General features: G+C 46.8%; 1 protein-coding gene across 8 annotated transcripts in view; it reads left to right on the forward strand.

Annotated features, from left to right (window-relative positions):
* PKM (pyruvate kinase, muscle) overlaps positions 1-25,348 on the forward strand; it is a 58,775-nt gene extending 33,427 nt beyond the window's left edge. For 5 of the 8 annotated variants that reach the window (XM_012728587.1, XM_012728586.1, XM_012728589.1 and 2 more), the window contains 11 exons: positions 8,248-8,364; positions 10,449-10,615; positions 11,207-11,298; positions 15,171-15,302; positions 15,770-15,956; positions 16,444-16,714; positions 18,008-18,158; positions 18,406-18,558; positions 21,533-21,699; positions 23,746-23,927; positions 24,630-25,348. In XM_012728587.1, coding sequence (XP_012584041.1) covers positions 8,248-8,364; positions 10,449-10,615; positions 11,207-11,298; positions 15,171-15,302; positions 15,770-15,956; positions 16,444-16,714; positions 18,008-18,158; positions 18,406-18,558; positions 21,533-21,699; positions 23,746-23,927; positions 24,630-24,736 — 1,726 coding nt within the window. In that variant the 3' untranslated portion in view covers positions 24,737-25,348. Of the gene's footprint in view, positions 1-8,247; positions 8,365-10,448; positions 10,616-11,206; positions 11,299-15,170; positions 15,303-15,769; positions 15,957-16,443; positions 16,715-18,007; positions 18,159-18,405; positions 18,559-21,532; positions 21,700-22,083; positions 22,251-23,745; positions 23,928-24,629 lie in introns of those variants that run through there. The other 3 variants (XM_012728588.1, XM_012728592.1, XM_004687620.2) reach the window with 3 other exon arrangements.
* The last annotated feature ends 346 nt before the right edge of the window (positions 25,349-25,694 follow it).

Raw genomic sequence — 25,694 nt, forward strand, 5'->3', positions numbered from 1 at the left:
TACCCCATCCCCCATTCTATGAAGCCCTGGCTCCTGCCCCTCCCCCTTCCATTCTGGTCACGTCCGCCTCATCGCATCCCTTTCTTTTCTTCGTCATTGGCACAGCCGGGGCCTCGCCCCTCCCCTGCCGTTCTCCTCGCGTCGTCTGCTTCCCCATTCTCCCATCGCAGTCTTGTCCCCCTTCTCCAGTCCGGCCTCCCGGCCTCTCGTCCCGAGGCTTGGGGGTCGAGGGATGGAGTGGACGCGATTTGCTTTGGTCTGGGGGGTGAGGGGTGCTGGCCGACTGTGCGGCCGAGGGATGCAGCGAGGGCTCGGGGCACATCTAAGGGGTTACATAACCCTTGGCTTCTCCTGCTCACTGCAAGAGAAAAGGGTAGCCGCTCTGGTGGCGTGTTCCTGGCGGGGCCGCCGGAGATTCATTGTGGTGGCCTGCGGCGTGGCACGGAGCAGCCCCGCGACCGAGCGCTGGTCAGGCGGTCCCGTTACGTTCCCAGCTTCACCTCGGACCCAAGCTGTTGCAGGAAGCGCAGAGAATTCATCGCTCCTAACCTGTTTCACTTTGCTTAACAAATAGGATTGTAGAACCGGAGGCCACGAGGTTCGGTGGACGTAGGTTAGGGAAAGAGCAGAAATATTTACAGAGCTTGAAAGCAATAAAACTACACAGAGCTGTTGGGGTCTGCGGGGATGGCGGTGGAACTGAGGGTGGTGCTTAGGAGAGAACTGTAGAGTCCACGGTATAATTAAGGAACGGATCTTCACTGGGAAGTGCAGTGGGGAAGGTGAATGCTTCCTGATGAGGGGTGTCAATGAGCAGGAGTCTTTTCGAGATGCAGTCACATGGGGGGGGGTGTCTAAGGAAGCTGGAAAGCACCTTCAGGTCTGAGGGTGATATATATATATATATATATAGAAAGGCAGACTTCTTAGCCATGTTCTTTTCTCATCTAAGTAAAAGTGAGCCTGATAATTAAGATCCAGACTTGTTACACAGAGGCGTTAGGAACTTGTAAAGGGGCTTTTAGAATCTGGACTCATCAACATACCTACTGGAATGATGGAGGGAATTCAGTTTCTGGTGTATAAACTGGGAGTATTATTTTCCTCGTGATTGTTGGAAGAACTGGTTTCTATGCACACACCTACAGGTGCAGTGTCTAGTCTCTGGTGAGATGTTTAAAGAGTTATTATTTATTTATGCATACAGGAACTGGGGTATAGGCCAGAGGTGCAGGGGTGAGAGGATTCACTGGAGACAGAATATGAAGCAGAGCAGGCAGGTTGACTGAAATACACTGCCATTGCTGAGGGAAGCTATGGGCAGACACAAGAGAGGTCTGCTATGTCATGTGGCTTAGCTCCCTGGCTGAGGATCAAATTTAGGCCAAAGGGGTGGTAGCACTGAGCCTTAACCCCTAGGCCACAGGGAGGCTCCTCTGGTGAGATATTTAAAAGAGATGCCTTCGGTTAGGGTATAGTCTTTTGATCACTGAGCACAGTAACTTAGGCCATAATTGATCATGAAGGCTCTTTTCCCTGTCATCCCCAAACATATACTCATAGTTAATCTTTGGCAATCAGACGCTAACAACAGGCATCTCCCAGGATACCAGTCCCTTTAGGGATGTAGGTACAGTATTTACAAAGTAGCTGTTTACAAGTTACTTTGCAATTCTCTTTGTAACAGGGACTCTGCTCTCCTGAGAATGGGACCTCTAAACAAGGCGTAGCATTTTCTCAACTAGGAAGTATAAGATTAGGATTGGAAGTAGGACCCAGTAGTAGCCACCTGTTGATGATACAGAGGGTGTGGTCGCTCCTTGGGGGACAGAGGGCCTAGGTCAGGACTCCTGCTTTGCATTGTTAGCAAATAATTTGCCTGCTGGCTGCCTGTGGATGCTGTTGGTGCAGGAGGGCTGTTCTGAGGGGAAGGGTATGTAGCTTATCACTGGTCTGTGTGTAGAGGTGAGGGAGACTTGGGCAAGATGACTAAACCATTCAACTTATCTGCTGTTGAGAGAATGCTCTTCATTGGGTGAGTGGGAAAACTGCATTTGGTCTTCGCAGATTTAAAAAGTCTCCTTTCCCCTTTTGTTAGTCAAGCAATGAATCATACTTTCCCTGCCACCCCAGTTGAAAAATTTTTCAACTAAGCGAAAAAAGATCTGGCTAGGCTGCTCAGGCGCACTTTCTACCACTCTTAAGAGCTTGACTGCACAGTGGCTGAGCCCATTCTGCAGCAGGCATGGCAGCGTTGTGGGATAAGGGCTGAAGTGGACTTGAATAATAATGACTTTAAAATGTCCTTGAACTTAGTCTGAGCTGCTGGACTTGAGTCAAAATATATGGATGTTAGTCTAGTCTAGTATAGTTGCTCTCATTTTAGACTCTGCATTAGAAGTAAATAATTTTAGTGTTGAATTCTTAGTTTAACAAAGAGCATTACTGGGTCTTTAAGAATTGAACCCCATTGAGCTGGCAAATTTGGTAGCTCTGATCCAAACAGAGCTTGTACCATATGGGAGTTGCCTCTCTGCTTTGAATGTTGTGACATTTATGTGGTGTCACAGGAAAGGGCATTTTATTTCTTAAAGCACTTTTAATGTTGAGACAGTGAAAGAACAGAGGAAGTGGCTGTGAGCAGGAAGGTGGGGGGAAAAATGCAACTCTTGCATCACAAACTCACAGATGCAAGTTTTATTTTGCCCCAACTTTTATGATGGCAAGTCAGGATGTGTAATCTTGGCCAACAGCTAGTACTGACTTCAAGGTATGGGGAAAGTTACTCATTTGACATTATCTTTATTTCTGAATCACTCTGAATGTCTACATCAAATTCCATTAACTGCAACACCACAAGAATGAATCCCTTGTGTGAGCCGTTACCATGCAATTTTGTTGAGGGTCTTGTGAGCTGTGATCTATTTGGTAAAAGGTCTTAGAGGCCCAGTGTCATCACTTTAAACAAGAAATCCAGTCTAGGTAGGAACAGAGCTACAGAAACACTTTCTGCATTTTTTTCACCAAAAATCAGCAAGAATTGAATATTTAAGAAGCTGTTTGGGCACATGTGAGCTACTGTGGGTGGTGAGGGGCAGTGTGCAGCCTCTGTTGGGACTTTATGTCTCCTGTTATGACTTCAGCTCTGGAGAAGAGGTTGGCAGAGCCACTGAGTGGGGCAGCCACACCCCTGCAGCGAGTTGTCGAGTTCTGCACGGTCTGCACGTAGGAGTGAGTCAGGCTGCAGTACCTCTGGTGGCCTCTGAGACTCCCTTGTGTTGGAAGGCTGAGCTCCTGACAAAAGAGCTCTGTCCAGAGCCTTTCCTTTCTAGCAGCAGCCAACCTGGGGGGGCGGGGAGGGGTGTGTTGAGGTGGGAGGTGCTGGCCTTGATAGGGTGGTGTATGCTGGTTATAGCACTTTAGAGTATGAAACAGCCTAGCGGGGTCCAGTCAAAAAGATTTACTGAAAGGAGCCCCATCCCTTCCAAACATCTTTAATCACCCAGCTGAGAAGAATCAGTTCAATCTGAAACAACCTGTGTCTCCCATATCTTCAGTGATAAAAGCAAAAGAATCATCCAGTCACCTGAGTTAGTCATGTTCATAGAACAAAACCAGGCACATTTTTAAAAATAATATACTAGTTTATTTTTACATCATTTTGTGTCTTTTTCCATCTCAGTTGTAATCCCCGTGGGCTTTCCATCACCAGATCACACATGTGCCATCACCATAGTCCAGTGCACTTCCCCCTCCCCACTGTTTTTGATCCCATTCCCCACCCCACCCCCATAAAATGTCTCTGGTATATAGCTGTTCATGATTATTATTTTCTCCTCTAAAACTAGGCACATTTTGAACTGGTTTAAGAGGTGGGAAAATAGAGACTTTAGCAAAACTGTTTCTCTTGTGTTACTTTATTAGAGAATAGACTAACCAGTGTCACCCAAGAGATAGGCAAACTTTAAACTTCTGACAGTCTCAAGTATTGATAAAAGTGTGGGAAGGGAAGGACGCATATTCCTGGTTGGTAGTAAATGTCTATAATAACTTTGGAGAACAATTCTGCAGTATTTAATAAAACAGGGACATGAACCTGCCCAGTGACTCATGAGTTCTGGATATAGAAGTACAAAGAGATTTTTACTAGGAGAGTTGTTATAGTGTTGGTTAATAGGGAAAAGTTGGTTTTGGGGCCAGGGAGGGACTGGCCAACTAGTAAGGAAATGCTTAATTAAATGGTCTAGTTCAGTGGGCTAGTATAGTAGTTATATGAATCAACAAGAACTGTGTGAAAAACAAGTTTGATGATATTTGTACAATGTATTACTTAGGACATTTGAAGAAAACCCACCAAAATCTTATGGTTTAGTATATATATAATGGTTTAGTGTATGTGTGTATATGTATGTGTGTGTGTGTATACACGTATATACACGTATATATATGTGTATATATATACATATATATATATATACGTGTATGTACACTTAAATGATCCGGAAGGATATACAGTTCACAGCAGTAATAGGAGTCAAACGGAGGAAAATGAACTGTAAAATTCTGATTTTTAAAATGTCTAAAGAGAATCTACTAAATGTTAATGGTCAGCTCTGGGTGTCAGAAATACAGATATTAATGTTTCTTTAGTTCAAAATGAAGTGAGAAAGAAGCAAACCTGTGAAGGTCACTGTAGGAAGCCCAGTTGTACTAACTAGGTCACTGCTCTTGGAGAGCTGGCACTGCCCTTCCTCCTTCAGCACCCCCTTCTTTTCCCTCCAGCTGTGGGCAGCTCTCCCTGTAAATGATGAGCCACTGTCCCACTTAGCTGAGGCCCGGTTGTACCTCACTTGAAGGGCCCTGAGCCAGGGTCCCAGGTCTCTTGCTGTTCCCATGACCCAGCACTAACGTGTCCTCCTTCAGGCTGCATTGCACAGTATGGACCAAACATCTGTGGTCAGACTGGAAATCCTCTGAAGACTCAGAGCTTTTCCCTGACTTGGAATTTCCAGCCCTGGAGCTGAGTGGGTCCTTTGGGGGATAGGCCCATTTACCATCAACTTTTGTGCCCATTTACCATCAACTTTTGTGTTCCACAGGACCTTACAGAACTGCTTACAACGTTTTTTTTTTTGTTTTTTTTTTAAGATTTATTTATTTGTGCATACAGAACTGGGGTCCAGGACAGAGGTGCAGGGGCGGTGAGAGGCTTCACCAGAGACAGATGGGAGCAGAACAGGCAGATGGAGGAAGTACACTGCTGTGGGGAGCAGCGGGCGGGCCAGGAGAGGTCTGCCGCGCCATGTGGTCACCTCCAGGGCAGGCAGGAGTCGAACTCATGCTGAAGTGGCTTTGCCTCTTAGAGCTGTGCTTTAACCCGTTGCGCCACCAAAGAGGGCCCTGCTTACAAAGTTTTTAACTCAGTTAATACTGGCCCTGGATAAAAGAGCAAGGAAATTCTACTTGATCCTACAAGTGGACTCTTTTTGTTTAATATAACCTGCTAACACCAGGTTATATTTAATATAACCTGCTAACACCAGGTTTGATTTCTGTTAGGAGGCCTGCTAAGAGGCTTCATATGACTTCATATGGGCTTCAGAGTCATATCTCTTAGCTAAAAACTGCTCATCCTTCCAACCCCACTCCATGTGTGTTGTCTGCAAGCACCCACTCCAGACCTTACCAGGTTTGGTGTTGTACCCAGGAGCCATCTTGATTCTGGTGCTGCTATAGTCCTAATGAAGGTCAAACTTGGGGAGCAGATTTCCATGCTCCATCATTGAGGAAGACAGTGCCTAGAGAGCAGACCAACCTGAATGCCGTGTGGAGCATATGATGATTCAGATTTTCTAATAGATCTGGAGTTCTAAGCTTTTGAGATTGGAAACTCTTCATGCTTAAAGGCTTGGAGGTGTAATTGACAAAGACTAAAATTGTGGGTATCACAGGTGTCATCATTATTGGGTTAGTCTGTGTGGTGAGTCTGGGTTCGCAGCACAGTTGGTGCAGATATATCTGCATAGTTAATATAGATTCAGGCTCCTAGACCTAGGCCAGGCCAGTTTACTAGGGTAGAATGATTTGGGCCTTTTGAAAGATTGAACTGGTAAAATGTGAATCTTTGCCAGCATGGCCTGCTAATAGGACTGGCTCTCCGTGGTGTGTTGAGTGGTTTTGTTGTTGTGTTTCTTATATGATCCTCTGTTTTCAAAGAGTAGCCAAAGAACTGTGTCTGGCATAAATGAAGCTGAGGTTTTAGGGAACTAGGAGCTTCGTGAGATGAGAGGAATGCTGGGGTACAGACACCTGAGGCTGTGCCTGTTCCATCCTGCCAGCCTGCTCTAAGGCGTCTGATGGTGTCTTATTTCAGAGGAGAAATGACTCTGAGGAAGATCCTCCTGCAGGGGCTCAGGCTCAAGATTAAGGCTCCTGTTCCTGAGCCTGCCACGTGCCATCAGCAGCAGCTCCACTGGCTTTCCACTGCAGACTGGAGGTTGGCGCTGCACGTCTGTGCCTCCCAAGGAGGAGGGCGCAGTAGTGAGTCAGTCTGGCAAAGGCTGGAGCGCATGTCCTGACTGGCACTGCCCAGAGGGTAGCGTTGAGGCCGATCTTGAGAAACCGGACTGGGGCGGAGTCCAGAGGGTGGACTCTAAGTAAGTGGTTGGTGGAATGGGCAGCTTAGACTGAGGAGAAAAGACTAGTCTCCACAAGACTTTGGAGACAGGCTGGAGAGCTCTGGCCCTCCTTGCCAGAGAGGCTCCAGGCAGAGCTTGAGAGAGACCAGTGGGTGACGCTCAGATGAGACATGAGATCTCTTGGATGGTAGACCCAAGGATGTGCTTTAAGGATGTGTTGAGACCTTTTATAAGAGGATGGACTCATTTGCAGACAAGCAAGCTTTTATTGATTGCTGGTGTGTAAATCTATTCAAACACATAACAAAATCATTTGTTGGTTTGGTACATAATAAGCTGGGTGAAAAAAAGATCAGAGCTTGTAGATCTCAGATTTTTTTTAATTCAAGATGGTGTAACAGGGCTTTTGTTTTTTTGTTTTAAGATTTATTTTATTTATGCATACAGAACTGGGGTACAGGCTAGAGGTGCAGGGCTGGGGAGGTGAGAGGATTCACCAGAGACAGAGTGGGGAGCAGAAGAGATAGACTGAAATACACTGCTGAGGGGAGCAGCCGGTGGGTCAGGAGAGGTCTGCTGTGCCATGAGGGTCAGCTCCCTGGCTGGGGATGGAGCTTGTGCTGCAGTGGCTGCGATAGCTTCACAGTGCTGTGCTTTACCCCGTCGCACCGCCAGGGAGGGCCCAGAGTTTGTGTTTTGAGCCCAATATAATTTTATTTGCTAATGGGTGCTATATGCAGTCCTTGTGTACCAATATGTCCTTGTCACAAAGGTTTTTGTGTTAAGACTGAGGATGGATGAAGTTTCCTGGTTGTTGGCACATAACTAACAGTTCTGGAGCATAGAATTGTCCTGTGAACAAGAAGAATTTTTTTCTATTGCTTTGAGGTTCTGAATGAATCATGGTTGACTTTGTTAGGCCAGTGAAACTGCCTTGCAGTATATTTGTGATTGGGGCCAAAAATGTGCATTTTGCCTCTGCCATATTTAAACAGTGCTCTTTAAGTGTATAAACAGCAGTTTACTAATGGAGCTGGGACTGTCACTTTTTTTCATTCCAACAATTTTACCAGGATGCTTATAAGTGTATCAGTTTTGGAAGAGGAACATTTGTAATTTTCCTTATTAGAAAAATATATTTCATGTGAGTACATATTTTATGCCAGTATATTTATTAATGAGTGAAGGGAAAAAATCACTGTAATGTTTCCACCCAGATAACATGCTGTTATTATTTTGGTACATATCCTTCCACCTCTTTTATATATTTACTTTGAGACCTCCTTACTCTCACCTCCCAAAAAACAGGGGGACCAGGTTCTTAAATGAACAGCAAAATGATAGTAAGCCACAGATTTAGGGAGACCTTAGAAGAAAGACAATCTTTGGCTATAAGGAAGGGGATAAAGCATCAGAGATGAGAGCCATGCTTTCGAATGTTTCACATTTAGTTTCTTAATATTTTGGGGGGGAGGCTTCTGTTTTTCTTTGTAATATAGCTGAATCTCTAGGAGTAGTTACCACCTGGATTCATGGTTATTAAAGTAATTTCTCCATTGCCCCCAAAGAACTTTAGTTATACTCAGCTTTTACCTTAATCCTTGTACAGTTCTGCAGGGCAAACCTTTCTCAGCTCTGAGCGGTCTTTGCAAGTGGGGCCAAGGAGCCACCTTGAACCAAAAAAAGAGCATTATGTCACCGGAAGCCCAAGCCCAGGGAATACAAGGTATGACCCAATAATCATACACTCCTTTGCAAGGAGACCCTTATGACTCCTTGTTTAGCGAAGAGCCAGCTGGTGACTTTCAGAGTGTACTTAGTCACTCCAACCCACTCATTCAGATCCTATTCTGTTCACAAGACTGTCCTTGGATTGGATGACTTTCTCTATTTAGAGGCAACAGCAAGGCCTTTGTGTTCAGCTGGCTTCGTTTGCCCCCTCGTACCATTCTTCAGTTATAGTCTACCAGCCAGACTCACCTTAGCCCAGCTGCGTGGGTGCTCTGAAGCTGTGCAAGCCCCGTCTCAACCCTGAGAAGGGAAAGTGACTCTGGCCGCACAGGCTGTCCTGTCGGTAGTTCAGAGATGTTTCTTGGATTTGGGAGGGGTGAGGAGAGGTATAGTTTTGGTTTTGACAAAGGTACTAAAAGGTCAACAGATCTTGGAAAACCTCACATACTAAATGTTAAGAGATACAAAATCTAATAGGTCACAGAGGAGACGACTGATTTTTCACTTTTGTACCTAGTATCATTAGGAATTAGGAAATGCACATTGAAAGGCATAGTACATTTGCCAAGTGGAATATTCAGCTAGTATCTTATTTCTCGGTTTTCAAAGGTTTAGATTCTATAGTTGAGGAAGGACCCATAAATCTGTTTTCAGATGGGTTGTCTACAACTGGTGGGCTTTTGCCAAGCGTTGAAGTTGGCATGGCCAGTTTAGATGCATACTTTACTCGAGCACCTGGAGAGGCCACAGAGTCTGGGCATGGGGGAAAAGAAAGATTAAGAGTGCCCTGTCTGGGTGACTTGGTTTAGAGCCCTGAGATTTAGAAGACAGTGGGGCAGGCTACAGAGGTACTTATTCTCGAGCGTGAGTGGGAGCATTTGGGCTCAAGAGTTTCTGAGGGAATAGTCCTTGGTCTGAGAAAGTGAGGAAAGGATATCTTTCTGCTGCAGAGCTTGTGGCTCATTTCCTTACCTGATGGTTATTCAAACACTGCCCAGAAGCTTCTCAGGTCTCTAATCAGTTAACTAACCGGCTGAGTGAGTTTAGTTGTAAGTAATGAAGAAAAGCAAAGGTCGGGGCAGTTGTCAGGATTGTGACCTGGGGTGGTTAATTACCTGGAACAGATGTTCTTTGTTACTGCTACACTTGTTAGACTTAGAAAGGGAATCAGGATGGTGTGTCAGAAGTCATTTGGGGGGGCAACCTGACAAGCAAACTAAACTTCCTCATGTTGCAGCTGTCCTGTTAGTGTTGCTGTAGTAATTGTAGAGTCAGAACAGTGCCAGTGTGGTAAACCTTGCTTGTATGCAGAATGCATATCTTAAGATCCACCTGACTAAAAGTAGATAAGGTTTGTGGGTACAGATTTCTAGGATAAAAGATTTTGCATTTGGGTTTATTGCACTTGGCTTCCTTTCCAGGGACTGGTTTTTAATTGCCTGTCAGTGGCTTGGGACTTACTCTTTGCTTCAAGGTGTGAGTAAAGGAATCACTAATGTGATGTTCTGTGTTGGTGAAAATCTAGGACTCAGGAGCACAGGTCTCCTTGGATGGGGATTGTCTTTCCTTCCAGGTAAAGCACTGGGTTTGAGTGAGGACTGTTTTAAAACATCAATGTGGGTGTTCCATCACAAAATAGATGTGTTGGTAACTTTGAGACAACTTGCTATACAAAGATCTAGTTTTACCAGGGTACTAAGCTGTGAGTCAATTGATACCACTTAAAGACTGGTTACAACTTCTTTTTCAGGAAGCATCTGCAGGTATAGCAGGAAAGTTGTCAAGTACATGTTAGGCCAGTGTATAGGAAATCTGCTTACAATGGCTGCCTTGAGGTGCATGCATTGGGCATGAGGCTTTAGCATGTTCTTTAAGATCCTTTCCATTTGCTCATGGTTTTGTGAGCCCAATGAGGAGCACCCATGTGGCCAGAGCATGGCGGACTCTCTGTGGCTTGTGCACACAGCGTGCTGATGGAGTTAATGTGTAAGCAGGAAATGGCCTCCTGTGCCAGGCTGCATATGAACCATCCTAGGTTTCTCAGACCAATTACTGTCTCTTCACTTCGTCTGGACCCAGGACCTCAGAAGCCATGTCGAAGCACCACAGCGATGTCGGGACTGCCTTCATTCAGACGCAGCAGCTGCATGCAGCCATGGCTGACACATTCCTGGAGCATATGTGCCGTCTGGACATCGACTCGCCACCCATCACGGCCCGAAACACTGGCATCATCTGTACCATTGGTGAGTAGGTGTGGTCCTCCCCAGTCCCAGATCAGGCCTCATGTGACAGTGATCATTCCTCTTCTGAAGAGAGTAAATAAACGTAGCCAAATTGGATTTTGAGCACCTAACACAGATTCTTAGGGGAAGTCCGATAACACAACAAAGCACAACAAAGCATGGGTATGCTTTCTGTTGTGTGCTAAAGACAAAATATATAGGGTGTCTTCCTTACCAGATCTTTTAGGAGCTTCTCACAAACCTTTTTGGCATGCTTTGTGCAACCAGGACCCTGTGCTGGATATCTTGTCTGTGCTTCATTGAGAGCAAAGAGGGCTGGCATCTAACTAGGCTTTGTGAGTTAGATGGAGCCTATGGAGTTGTAAGTGAATTTGAAGGAACTGTGAGTGTCCCTCTAAGTCAAGGAGGTGGACTAGCACAAAAACAACCTTCTGTTTGTTTTTGAGAGAATGAAGAGCTATTAGGCAGCGGGGGTGGGGGTGGAATTTTAGGGGGAAGTAAACTGTTCAGAGTTCTTTACATTTAAAGGTTAAAGGGTTATACCTATTCTGAATAATTAATACTGATTGCTTTAAAACTGTATTTTACTAGGCCCAGCCTCCCGATCAGTGGAGATGTTGAAGGAGATGATAAAGTCAGGCATGAATGTGGCTCGTCTGAACTTCTCCCATGGAACTCACGAGGTGAGCCTCATCAGGACAGTTTGGCCACCTGGACATCTCATAGGGAGCAGGAGGGGAGGCAGGTATTCCATTTAACCACAGTGGATCAGATAAGAGTGAGTCTGGGTTTCTTCACACTGTTGTCTTTACAACCCAACCCTGGTCTCCTTCCACGTCAACTGGCAAGTTTCCTTACACAAAGAAGGAAACAATCATGTCTCCCCTTCCCCAACATTCACATACCTCTGCTGCCATCAGCCCTCATAAAGGGGTGTGATCTGGAACATAACCCCCACTTCGCCAGCATTGTGTTCCCAACATATCCCATCCCAAGGCTTCTGCTACATTAAAATCAAACCAGTCACCATACTTCTTCAGTAGCCTGGTAGGTGGCCTTAACGATGGTGCAGTGTCTGAGCTGATTTGATCTATAAACAGAAACCTAACCTAGAACTAGGCCACAGTTGTTGGGAAATGCTCCCTTCCTGATTCTGTTCCCAAGAAAGGTACAAACTCCTTTTGGGGGGGGGGGGGGGGGGGGGGAGGGCCCTCTTCCTGAAGAGGACACTACCTTTTTAAAAGCTTTAGGCTCAACCATGTGCCTTGCAGTTTCATACCGGTATTGGTAGAGGAGTAATGAATAAGGTAGACTTTCCCTGCTCTATATAGACTTGCTATTTTTCCTGTTGAGACTATAGAACTGCTACTCTGTAAGGTCAAGTGATGAGGGGTTGCCCTCTGGCATTTGGAGATGGTGTTGAGTCTAAAAATAAAGCCTCGGGAAGTGCAATCTAAGAGGTGAATTCCTCCTTTCTGGAAACATGAGACTCTTCATAGATTCCCCAACCCATGTTTCATAAACAGCCTATGGCCTGGCTGGTGACTGGTCACCAAATGTCATGGGAATCTGACCAAGTTAGAGCAACAGCAAGCCCCTTAGGACATTCAGTAAATCTCCAGGACATTCAGTAAATCTCCAGAGGCAGGACTCACCAGGGATTATTTCAAGTGTTAAGCTTAGCCCAAAGGGAGAGCTAAGACAGCAAGTAAGGGTTGTTTCATTCTTGATTCCTGTTGCCCAAGTGTGTCCACGTCTCTCGTGTGCAAGGGAAGGAGTAGAAAGAGAGTTCAGAAGTTGACCTTTTACTGGGCCGTTGGCCTCTTCCATCCTGTAAAATAACACCTCCCAGCTCTGAAAGGGCAGGGCTGAGTGGGAGCTGCTGCACCTGCCACAATGGGACTGGCTTTGGGTTTTTAAAACTGCAAAAGGCATTTGAAGATTATCTGTGTGTTTCTTATTCCCAAATTAGAACTAGAATTTAAAGATAGATCAATCCAAGTACCACTTGTGTGTTTAATTTTGAAGTTTTTGACAAGGGTAAGGGGTCTCCTGGAATCAGGGTTTTGGAAATTGATCTGAAACTGTCCTCATAGTATATAATATAATGCAAATACTTTTAGTTTGATCACATGTCAAGGGTCTTAATTCACATGCACCTTTGACTAGAGGCTGGGACATGCTTTTTGGAGCTCCTGGGGAGTTTTCAACATTCCTATAAGCAAAACATTGAAATTGAGATCTCTCCCTCACCCAGGTGGAGGGACATCACTGTCACAGTGTCATGAGGTTTTGATAGCTTTGCTACAGTGTCTCTGTCTCCACACCTTGCAGGTCATTTATCGAATATATGTGCCCATAATGCCACATTAATCAGATACTGACTTTTAAGCAACCTAAATTTTGAAACTTTCAGAGGGATAGCATTGATTGATGGGATTATTAAAACTTGAAAATATCCAACAAAGCTACAATCACATTAGTAGAGTCCAGTATACCTCCCAGAAGTATACCAAAAGATGATACTATAGTGGCTTTTTGAATAATTGGTTTTATGGTTAGTATACACTTTTATGTCTGCAAGGCTAAAAGTGTGTGCTCATTCTAAAGTATTCATAGTTTAAAAAATGTACTAGGCTACCAAAATATGTCAAGTTCCATAAAGTAGAAATTATATAGATCACATTCTTTGATATTTTAATGAAAATTAGAAACAAAGTCTATCATAGATATACTCTTAAATCTACATATCAGAAAGTAAAGGTCTGAAAGTTAATGAAGAAAGAATTTAACTTAAACACTGGGGGGGGAAGGGGAAGAACCTAAACCTTAAAAGGGTAAAGGAAAGGAATTAACTTACAAGCATAGCTTTACAAAATGAAAAATAAGTCTGATAAAATTAAGCTAAGAACTGATTCTTGGTGGTGTAGTAAATAATAATTAATTTAAAAAGCTGGCAACTTCTAAAAAGGCTGGTCAAGGAAAAGGATGCACAAAAAATGTGCTGTACATATTAAGGAGAGTTTTTAAATCATAAAAACTTATATATTAGCTCCTGTAAATTGAAATGAAATTTAGTTTTTGTAAGAAAAGGTAAATATCCAAGAATTCAAAAATTTGAATAGACTGACAGCCCTAAGATTGAAAAGGTAATTACGATGGACTGTGCTGGAAAACTAGGCCTCCACGATTTTGAAGGCTGACTTGCTTTCAAGAAAAAGTTAGATCCTTGTTACACTGTCCCAGAGCATAGAGAAATGTAAAAAATGTCCCAGTATGTTCTTTGAAACCAACAAACCTGATGCTAAGATGAGACAAGGAATATACCAAAAGCAGACAGATTCATACACTAGACCGTCTCAGATAATGTTACAGAATTCATTAATTTAAGTCCATTAGTAGGGTGTTAAAGGGATGTCATGACCCATGACTAAGTAAACTTTAATTCTACTTTTGGATTATACAATGTGGTCAGTGCAATACAAGATGATAACAGGTGACACTTATTCAATAACTACTCTCTGCTCATCTCTACTTTATTTACACACATCAACTCTGAGAAAATGGCATTTAATACTATTCAGAACCCATTCCTTTTAAAAATGATTTATACTTCCAGTTTATAGTCTATACTGTTTTCATTGCATGCCAGCAATAGGAAGGAACCTCATCTGACCTCTACCAGTGATACTAATGATTCTCATTCTAGACTGTCTAAATGACATACTGAAGATTGTCCTGCTACCAGCCTCAGATAATATCAACCTTGGAGGTGAGGCTCTGCTTCCAGCTCCCTTCTAGCCTCCTATTTGCAGGACAGTGGTAGCTGGTTAAAGGACAAGACCCACCTTGCTGAGTGCTTCTGTTATCAGCAATGTCATATTGATAGGGCCTCTGTTATCAGCAATGTCATATTGATTACACTGAGAACTTTTGACATCTTGGCCCTGAGTCCTCTTTAGTCAAACAGTAATGAAAAGTGGAAAGAGATAAAGAGATGAAGAGAGAAGATTGAAGCCAGGATTTCTTGCAAATGAGGAATAGCAAAAGGAAACTCAGAGAAAGGCACTGTTGAGCTTTCCTTATTCCACTTGCATCTCTCATCAGACTCTAGAAAGTGATTGTGCAAACCAAGTCTGCATGACCTTAGTGGTATATTATTTAGCTTAGGCTGCTGTTAGCTAAGTAAATAATTTTGAGTTAGAGCTGGAGTCAATAGAGGAAAAACTCATAATTACCAAATCTATCAGAATCTAACTCTGATTACCAGTATTCTCTGAACACAAATTCTAGGTCTCTGCTCTGCTTGTCTGCTTTATTTAATGAATCCTAGGTAAGAGAATACCCAAAGGGACACAACTTTCTTACATGTTGAGACACTTAGACCTTTAATAGTTTCTGGTGGTAATATCCTAAAGTTCGTAAGTGTTGCTCTCAGAGTGAATAGCTGAGCCTGTCAGATAATGGAGGCGAAGGTCTAGATCATCTGCAGTGTCAGTTCCAGGGGCAGATCCTTGTGTGAGGGGCACACTTGCCATCTTCTTCTCTCCCCCAGTATCATGCAGAGACCATCAAGAACGTGCGCACAGCCACAGAAAGCTTTGCTTCTGACCCCATTCTGTACCGGCCCGTTGCTGTGGCCCTGGACACCAAAGGACCTGAGATCCGCACTGGGCTCATCAAGGGCGTGAGTATCCTGGGAGAAAGGGAACCGTGGGCACCTCTCCAGCCTTCCTCAGCAGCCTCTCCCTGCCCAGAAGCCTAGTCCTAAGCTTAGGTCTACAAATGTGGATTTTGTTCATCACCGTCAAAAACATTGCTTTGTCTTAGCTTACAAAGCGTGATATCAGAAAGGGGTCTTTATACTCAGCAAACCTACTACCAAATCTCTCTAACTTTAGGGAGGAGTTTCTTTGTCTTCCCCTATCTTTAAATAGCATAAATAAAACATTGTGGTTTTTTCCCCCCCTTTGGGTTATTTCTTTAGATATAATAAGTTAGAGAATAGCATCCTTTGTACCCAGTGGAAAATGTTTTATTGTTACTTATAGCTGAGATTAGAGCTTTGCTCCCTGGAGAAAACAGCTTTTCATTTCCTGCCTGGAAGGCCTGGCTTCTGTTATTTGGACTCAGGGCTTACTCTCCTGTCCCTAGAGCGGCACTGCGGAGGTGGAGCTGAAGAAGGGAGCCACTCTCAAGATCACTCTGGATAATGCCTACATGGAAAAGTGTGATGAAAACATCCTGTGGCTGGACTATAAGAACATTTGCAAGGTGGTGGAAGTAGGCAGCAAGATCTATGTGGATGACGGCCTTATTTCTCTGCAGGTGAAGGAAAAAGGTATGTTTAGTAGTCAGGGTCTAATTATCTAAAACCCTCTCCCGTCTCTTGACAGAAGGAAGATAGGAAGTTACTTGACTGCCAGCAAGGTTGAGTCTGTATGTCCTAAAGAGATAACTGTTTATCCTCAAAGCCAGACTTCAAGTAATCATGCTCTTGGGGAGCACATGAGATTTCTTTTGAAATCTTTTGGCTTTCTGCTTCCTGCCTTCATCCCTCAATATGATCTGTACAGGACTCCAGTGTGACTGAGAATGGTAGGCTTGTCTTAAAAAAAAAAAACCTGTGAGTAGATATTAGTATCCCTATTTAACAGACGAGGTAGCAGCACAGAGAGGGAAATTGACTTCCCCGCGGTGACAGTGGGGCTGGGCGCTACGGCCCCGTTGCCACGGTGTACTGCTTCTCGGTTCTCGGCGCTGTGGAGAGAGACAGTGGTGCCTGTGCACTCATTGCTCTTTGTCCCCACCTGCTCCATTTCACACAGGTGCTGACTTCCTGGTGACTGAGGTCGAGAATGGGGGCTCCTTGGGCAGCAAGAAGGGTGTGAATCTTCCTGGGGCTGCTGTGGACCTGCCTGCTGTGTCGGAAAAGGACATCCAGGATCTGAAGTTTGGGGTAGAGCAAGATGTAGATATGGTGTTTGCATCTTTCATCCGCAAGGCATCTGATGTCCATGAAGTCAGGAAGGTCCTGGGAGAGAAAGGGAAGAACATCAAGATAATCAGCAAAATCGAGAATCACGAGGGAGTTCGGAGGTCAGTCCCTTGCCACCTCCTTCAGCCCCAGACTCTTGAAGAGCAAAACGTACCCCATGAATACCTGGTCCGCAAACCTGGCTACATGCCCGTCAGAATGGGGACTCATAGGCCAGTCCCAAGCCTCTGAATCAGAATACTTTAAGAGGCCAGTCAGTGGAGGGCATTGACATTACCAAAAAAAGAAACTTGCCAGCAGCCAGCACCCCAGGTAGTTGGGATGTCCACAGCACAGTCCTTCCTCTTGGCCAGGGACCAGCATTGCAGAGGGAGGACAGGGCCACTGCACACAGGTCACGTACCACCATGCTGTGTTCGGAGCTCTACCTGTGTCTGCTAGAGTTGGGGGGTGATCAAAAGAAGACAGAAAGTTCTTGGAAAGGGGCTCTTTTTGGCCCCTCACTTGGAGCCATGTGGAGGAAAGCTCAGGGTCTAGTGTAGACACTGAAATCAGGGCCCCCAAGTCTCTTGGACAGCCACTGGCTGATATCACAATGCTCTGCCATGTGCCTGCTATACAGAGCAAAGCCTGGCGTTCTCTAGGTTCAGATTGTCCCAACTCAGGGAGGAACCTAATGAGTATGGCCAGCTTGGTGACATCTTTTCCTTTTTGGCTTCCCACAGGAAAGGTCTCAGACATGCTAAACCTCACACCTCCTTGTGTTGAGGCATATTCATAGGGAAGGTGGGAGGAGCAGCTCTACCCACTGCTGTGACCCTGCCATCCCCAGCCCAGTGTTGATTTTCTTTGCACCAGGCCATTTGAGGTCCTCCCTCTGCCAACCTTGAGAAGCCAGGGGTGCTAGCTTTGGCCCCAGCCAAGAAAAGCCTTGTCTCCAGCAGGTTGGAAGGGACTACCTCCAGTACTGCCTCAAGTGTCATTGCTGGAAGAGGTCATGGGCCTTGTGTCCCAATAGTCAGCAGACCACGGGTAGCTTTCCGCCTTGGTGTGCTGTCTGCAGTGGAGATAGTAAAGACACATTAAATGGGGCTCCACAAGATATCGATGGGGGGGGGGGGATGAATCCATGGGACTTTGGAGGCAACGTCCCCCCCATGCCCTCCCTACCAGTGAAGTATCCACACTGGTGTTGAGGAAGTTAGCCCACTGTAGGAGACTAAGGTAGCTGGGACACCTCCCCACCACCACCATGACCCCCCCAAGATGATGTCCCAGGTCATAGGTAGCTGTCCTTGCACACGGACACCTAGGTCAGAATCCCATTGACCTTTGCATCATTACTTGTCTTATGGCCCCTATTCCCCATAACCTCTTCCGACCTTCCCTGTCAGGTTTGATGAGATTCTGGAAGCCAGTGATGGGATCATGGTGGCTCGTGGTGATCTAGGCATTGAGATTCCTGCAGAGAAGGTCTTCCTTGCTCAGAAGATGATGATTGGGCGATGCAACCGAGTTGGGAAGCCTGTCATCTGTGCCACACAGGTATGTGTCTCCCCTTGTGCATAGAGAAGCTTTGGTGCTACCTGGTCTTTTCCCATGGACCCTGCCCCCTCCTCTCTTTCTTGCACGCACACACACAGTCCCTCTCTCCCTCCCTCTTTTCTCCCCCTTGCACCCACACAGCCATGCCCTGTGCACCTACAAATACACTGTTATCCAAAGGTACAGTCACTCTTCTCTGGACAGCCCAGGCCAGGCCACGGATCATTAATGCTTTGTCTCCTTCCAGATGCTGGAGAGCATGATCAAGAAGCCTCGCCCCACCCGGGCTGAGGGCAGTGATGTAGCCAACGCAGTCTTGGATGGAGCTGACTGCATTATGCTGTCTGGAGAGACAGCTAAAGGGGACTACCCCCTGGAGGCTGTTCGCATGCAGCACCTGGTAAGTTCTTTGGGCCTTGCTGTCTCCCTGAGCTCAGGCCTACGCTGGGATAGGGCAAGCTCTGGTACAAAGCAACACCTTACTGACTCTGCACTCATCATTTTTTGTGATCCTCCAGGTGACAAGAGGTGTGTACGGGGGGGGGGGGGGGGAGGGTCTAATTCTTTTTTTTTTTCTAATCTATCTTCCCTGCTCACATTCCCTCTCCTATTTCCATCTGTTCTGGAGGTATTCCCCTCCATTGGACATAGTCCAGTTTACTTCTGGCTTCAGGACTGTAAATCCTTCCCCTGGCTCAATGATTGGCATACTTGTACCTCTTTTTCTGAACAGCCCAGAGGACTCTGCTGTATTCTGGAAAAGGGCCAGAGCTCCTGTTCCTAGTTGTCCTCTTTGTTTGACTCCCAGCCTGTCCTGCAGACAAGTGCCTCCCTCACAGGGCGTCCATCTGCACTGCACTGGGGCTGTTGTCCGCAATGAACTGACTGCCTGCTGGGCTTGCTTGGAGTTTGCAAGTGGGACCTGCTTGCTGGGCTGTTGCATTCACTCCCCAGACTAAACACTGGGTTTAAGTGATGGGTGACATGTCCACAAACAGAGACAGGTGATAGGATGACTGTTCCTGGCTAGTCCTGGAGCAAGAACATCCAGAGGCCCTGTGCATGACTCTCCTTTCTCCCCAGGGGTTAGCTGGTCACAGCTCCTTTGCCAGGCCATGTCCCATGGCTGGCTGCTTCTCAGGGTCGGGCACTCATGGCCCCAACTGCATATTCTGGAGCTCACTTAAAGAGTCAGTGCAGAGAGCCATTATCAGGTTTACTTGTGCCTGGGAAATGAATGTTGCAAATCAGTTTTCTCACATTTGTCCTGAATCAGTTCTTAAAGTGAACAGTTAAGTAAATTTGTCTTATCTTGAAAATTTTTTCTTTGACCTTCCTATTTACTTTGTAGCCCATCCTCTTTATGTGGTACCCTCCCCTGCATTCCTCCTTAAAACAATCCTCAAAGAACCTCAGCTAGGCATCTTCCTTTTGCCCTTCACTTCCTGTGTGTCTAGTTCTAGATTTCAGTAACTCCCAGAGAAGACGTGATTTTATTTAAACACTTTCGGTGGTGAATAGAGATGTCTCAAATAGATCTCCTGGGTGTCCTCGGCATCCTTGATGAATTCCCCACTTTGAAGTTGAGAGAGACCAATCTCTGACCTTGGCTGAGATGCTACCCCATGTGACATGATTGCTGTTCTGAGCCCTGGGTCTCTGGTGGGAAAGCACCTTCTCTCCCCAGGGACGCAGGAGGCAATAGAACTTAAACCAGCGCCCTCGCTAGGTGGCTGCTCTTAAAGGTATATGAACCTCCATTCTGCTCAGTTATGTGGGTTCATATCCTTAGAGGTCAGCAAGTGACCTTAACCTGATTGACTGAACCCATGAAAACACCTAGACCTTTTTGGTGACCTCTCAAGGCTTTATCAGTGAAGTGAATTAGATGAGATGTGTTAAATTATAGCCTTAGCATTAAGTGTTCACTACCATTAAATGCTTGATAAGTCCCTGGGTAGATTGATGTAATCTTCATAACCTCTGGGTAGATTGTTGCCCCAGTTTAAAAAAGTTAATGGTTCCATGATGATAAGTCTGGGTCCATACCCATTGCCCCTGAAGCCAGCATGTCCTGCAGCATAGCACTTCGGTAGCAGGAGATAAATAAGGACTTGTCTCCATTTGAGGTCTGTACTGTGTTCAGAGACTCAGGTTCTGAGCTCTGAATCCCATGTCTGTTCATCCATAAACCAGTCTTCCTGTGCACAGATAGACCCATAGAGAGAACTGCAGGGTTTGTGTTGCCTGGCACTGCTCCCATGGGGTCTGAGCTGGGTGTGCCGGTCTCCCCTCCCTGTGTTCCCCATCAATGCTGACAGCTTGTCCTCTTCACTTTTGACTGCTCTCTCCTATGTGTAACTGGTGCAGTTAATGACCTGTAACTAAGGGCTAGGCAGTACCAGGTATGGTTTATTTCCCATTCACGTCCCTTGTCTTCGAGCTGCATGCTTTCTGTTCCTACAGAAAGAAACCTTTAACCTAGTATCCTGCTATACTCCGCATATACTGTCTTTCTTAATGAGATGGCATAACTGATTCCTCCTAACCCTTCATTCTCTAAGAAGCTGGCAATTGCATTGTAATCTAGATCTTAAGTTTTCTTTCTAATTTTTGGTGTTCTCTGAGCAGGTGGTCTATAAATAACTCAGTGGCTTTCTCATGACTGTCAATGATTAGAGTTTAATCACTTGTCTTATTAAATTTATGTGCATGCTTTCACAGGCATCTGGCTCTTCACAAGGCTGTTTAGTGTGCCCCTGTTTGTCCACCATCCTGCTTAGATGCAGTGAAGCCACATGGCTTTGGCTTGGTGTTTTGCCAGCATTCCAGTGCTGCTCAGTGTGCTTCCCTGGCAGCCATGGGAAAGGCTCACAGCACCCCCCATGTCTGAGGCCGAGCAAGCATTTCACATGTACGTAGAGGCCAGGCAGGAAGTCCTGTGGTGACCAGACAGCCATGTGAGGAGGGAGGGCCTGTTCTTCCTGTAAGCTGTGTCATGAGGCAGTGTGGTTAAATCCTGCCAAGTTTACGGGCCCCTCCTGGGCCTGATTTCATGCCCAGGTGCTATAGCCTGCTGCCATATTGTATTCCACCTCCACCCCAGCCCACACAAAGTCCTTCCAGAATGGAGGGACCACTTTCCCCTCTATTGGATGGGAAGCAGCAGCAGTTAATGCTGGTAATTCACACCTCCCTGGGCAGGCTTTCATCACCCAGCCTCTTTGCAGCTGCCTAAGGACAGATTTAGCCAATTAACCTAAGATTACAGTCTTCCTCTCTGATTAATTCCCCATTCTGTCTTTCCATGTGTGTTGTCTCTTTTCTCCCCCTCCCTCCCTCTTCCTTGCTCTCTCTTCCCCTAAAACCTACAGATAGCTCGTGAGGCTGAGGCAGCCATGTTCCACCGCAAGCTGTTTGAAGAACTTGTGCGAGCCTCAAGTCACTCCACAGACCTCATGGAAGCCATGGCCATGGGCAGCGTGGAGGCTTCTTATAAATGTTTAGCAGCAGCTTTGATAGTTCTGACGGAGTCTGGCAGGTAGGGCCCTAAGGGCAGGTAACTCCGCAGGATAACCAGCCTCTTGCTTCAGCTGCTAGAAGACAGCCGCGCTTGAGACTGGGCTCAGAGCCTCTTCGCATCTGCAGGAAGCCAGCCAGAAAGGTCAGGGCAAGACAGGACCAGAGGGTCTGTTGGTTCAGTAGGCACAGTGATGACACAGCCACCTGGTGAAGGACTGGCTCCATGAGTCATTCTTGTTTATCACGACTGTCCAGTGATTGGGTCCTCTTGACCTTTGCACTCAGGGACATGTTCCTCACCAAGTGTCTGGGCGATTCCTCTCCTCCGCCTCCCATCATGACACAGCTCTGACAAAGCTCTGTCCCCCCCTCTCGTCCCTCTGGACGGATGTTGCTCCCCTAGATTGCCCGTGAGGCAGAGGCCGCCATCTACCACATGCAATTATTTGAGGAGCTCCGCCGCTTGGCGCCCATTACCAGCGACCCCACAGAAGCTGCCGCCGTGGGTGCAGTGGAGGCCTCCTTCAAGTGCTGCAGTGGGGCCATAATCGTCCTCACCAAGTCTGGCAGGTAGGAGGTAGCGGTGACTCCTGGGGAGTGCTCTGCACCTTTCCTTGGGGGCCCTGGGAGCAGTGCATTGAATGGTGCTCAGCTGGCACTGAGCCAAGGTAAGACCCCTATGCCTGCCACCTGGACCCCCACAGGGAAGGAGCATCCCCAGCTCCAGGCCAGGATTTAGAGTGACGAGTCCATGGGCCTGAAGGACTCTCCGCAGAGCTCATAAGGCATGTTGGGTCACTTACACCCTCACCATGAACCAGAGACATCATTGCACAACTACGGATAGACTGTCTACCAAATGGTTATCTGATATTGAAAAACTGGTCTCTAAAGTAATAGAAGACAACAGTTCTGCTAATTCCAATTGCCATGTGTTCTTTCAGAGTTCAGTTTGCAGATTTAGTGCTGTTCACTGACCTACTGATTGGCTGGTGTACCCATCCCTGTCCATTTTCAAGGCTCAAAAACATGGATTCTAGCCTAGGAAAGGCTGCCATGTTGTCTGGCTGGCACATCGTGGTACCATGCAGCGGAGTGGAAGCCCATGCCTGACCTTGCACTTGGGATCCCTTGCTAGTCTGGGCCTGGAATCAGCCTCCGTCACTCCCCAAGCTTGTGCCCATGGAGCCACTGGGGTTCCCTGCAAGAGGAGCAGGCAGGCAGTCCCCATGCTTGGAAGTGAGCTGCCTGGAGAAGCAAAATGGACCACGCAGACTCCTCAGCAGAGGACTCGGGCAAAAAACCCCAAACCCCGCAAGAACCTTGTGAAAAGGTCCATCCTTTGCTCTGGCTATTTTTAACTCCAGTCTCCTGGAGTTTCACACTCAGCAAGTTCTACCTTCAACAACTGCTTCCCTCTGAAAGCCTTATATAGAGACCAAACTTTTTAAGCATCTCATGGTGTTTCCTTGGTGCCTCTTAAGTGTCCCCATCGTTTTTCTTCTGGAGTCCAGCTCCTCCTGAAAGCTTTTCCCGAGCTCTAAGACATCTGCATCTCCAGGTGTGCGCTTTCAGTGTACATGTGAGCACCTGGCATCGGAGCTTCAGAAGGGTCCCAGCTGCAGAGGCGCGTTCACAGGCAGCGGCCCCCCGCTAACACACAGCTCCTGGCCTGGCCTTGCCTCCGGGCAGCACAGAGACTTACTTAGATCGTCAGGTTTGCTGCTGAGGCCTTTTCCAGGGACCTGAGAGTCATATGGAGTAGGCTTGCATTGTAGATTCCCAGGGGGGACTGGTGGGCTCTACTTCTGTCCTCAACAGATGTCCAGCGTCAGGTGCTGTTCATATACTGCTTGACTTAGAGCTGGGTGCTGGTGAGGTTGCACTGGGGCTAGCTCCTAGTGCCAGAGTGGAAAAGTTTGGGGCCCATAAACTATTAGAGGCTCAGGCTGGCATAATGAGCTGGAATAGAGGGTGAGCTATTGCTATAGATCCTGAGGGCTTCCAGGAGATTCCTGGGACACTTCTTAATGGTTTCTTCTGCCTGCCCACCATGCTGTCTCAGGTCTGCTCACCAGGTGGCCAGATACCGCCCCCGTGCCCCCATTATTGCCGTGACCCGCAATCACCAGACAGCTCGCCAGGCCCATCTGTACCGTGGCATCTTCCCTGTGGTGTGTAAGGACCCAGTGCAAGATGCCTGGGCTGAAGACGTGGACCTCCGGGTGAACTTGGCCATGAATGTTGGTACGTGGCTTTGAGTAAGGGCTACCGCCTGGAGGGAAGGGGTACCTAGGCTGGGACTCTGTAGAAAGGGAACGTGCAGACGTTAGGGTGAAAGAACTCTAGTTGACCGTACTGGGAACACTCCTCGGAATTCTGCATCTCATTACTGTTGTCCTGGGCTCAGCCCTGGGTGGCAGAAGGGGTAGAGGGGGGCAGGCCTTTGCATTGTGGGTCTGAGCAACTCATTTCTTCTCACTCTTCCCCATTTATGCCTCAAAACGGGATTCTGGACAATCAGGGTAGTCCATTCTTTGGCATCTGCTCACTACTGAGGTTTTTATAAATTGATTAGAGCTGCTGCTCTGGGGAGTGGTGCATGTGCAAGATGTGCAAGTACTCAGGTGGCCTTCATCCCTGTATAAGAGGATGTCGAGGATGTCGTGGGTGAAAGGAAGCAGCCTATCTTCGACCTTGGCAAGGCTTTCCATTCTCTGGAGTATGGGATGGATGCTATCCAAAGGTTTTTGCCAACTCTGCCATCTAAATGATGTTTCAGAACTGCCCTGTCCCCTTTCCCAGGACTTATGAGGCTGGTGCCACCTTGTGGTGTGAGGAAGTAATGATCATCCCACCTGTTCATTTACTGCTCACTGGTTGATTGAGGGGTAGGCACATGCCTGCCTGGCTTAGTTTTTTTCACCAAACTTCCTTCTCTTTCTCCAGGTAAGGCCCGAGGCTTCTTCAAGAAGGGAGATGTGGTCATTGTGCTGACTGGATGGCGCCCCGGCTCTGGCTTCACCAACACCATGCGTGTGGTGCCTGTGCCTTGATGGACCCCAGAACCCCCTTCCAGTCCCCATCCTATCCCTTTCCCCCAACCCATCCGATAGACCAGCAATGCTTGTAGTGCTCACTTGGGGCTGTAGTGTGGCACTGGTGGGCTGGGATACCAGGAAAGACCATTAGCGCCTCTATGAAACATGGTAGTTTTTAAGATCCTGCTTGTCTGGGGTAACCCAGAGTTGGGCTGCCTATCATGTGGGCCCAATTGTGAAATAGGCCATGTTGGGGCTGGAAGTTCCAGAGCTGAATACAAAGGGCAATAATAGCTCCTGTTGCTTCTCCTTTGTGCATTGTATTCAGTTCTTATAGAAAATGGATTCCCAGAAAACTTCCAAACCTGGCCTGTGGTCAGGAGACAGGCAGCAAGAGAGGGGCCTTCAGGCTTGGGGCAGTGGTTCCAGTTAAGTAGACTGTCCCTGGTCCTTAATTGCTTCTCCAATACCTCTGCCTTCCCAACTCCCGCCTTGTGTGTTGTGCGCTTCGTTCCTGCACTCCACTCAGCTGCAGACAAATACTCCACTTTCCACCTTCCGTTTTCCCTACGGCTGTAGCCTATTGCTGTCGAGCCTACCTGTATGTCAATAAACAGCTGAAGCTCCTGTTGCCTCTGCTTTCTGATTTTGGGGGGGCTGGGAGGGGAGGAGGAGATGGTTTGAACTCAAGTCTTCTGAGTGAAATGGTAAGAGCCTTGCACCTCCTGTGGTGATCCTGTTACTCATCTTCAGGGCAAAGGTGCTGGGAAGCAGTAACTACTTGGGGAATATACCTTCTCTTTCAGCACTCCAGGGAGATATGATAGCTGTGTCTCTGAAAGCTGTATCTGGAGAAATCTTGAACCAAAGGGTGGGAGAGTGCATGAAGGGGGGCCCCTACCAAGCTCCCTACATTCTTGCTTTGGTGTGTAAGCCAGTAATGAAGTGGTCCTTGGCTTGCCCCTCCCTTACC

Source organism: Condylura cristata, unplaced genomic scaffold (genome assembly GCF_000260355.1).
Source record: "Condylura cristata isolate star-nosed mole 26May11 unplaced genomic scaffold, ConCri1.0 scaffold00023, whole genome shotgun sequence".
In the NCBI taxonomy this organism is placed as follows: Eukaryota; Metazoa; Chordata; class Mammalia; order Eulipotyphla; family Talpidae; genus Condylura; species Condylura cristata.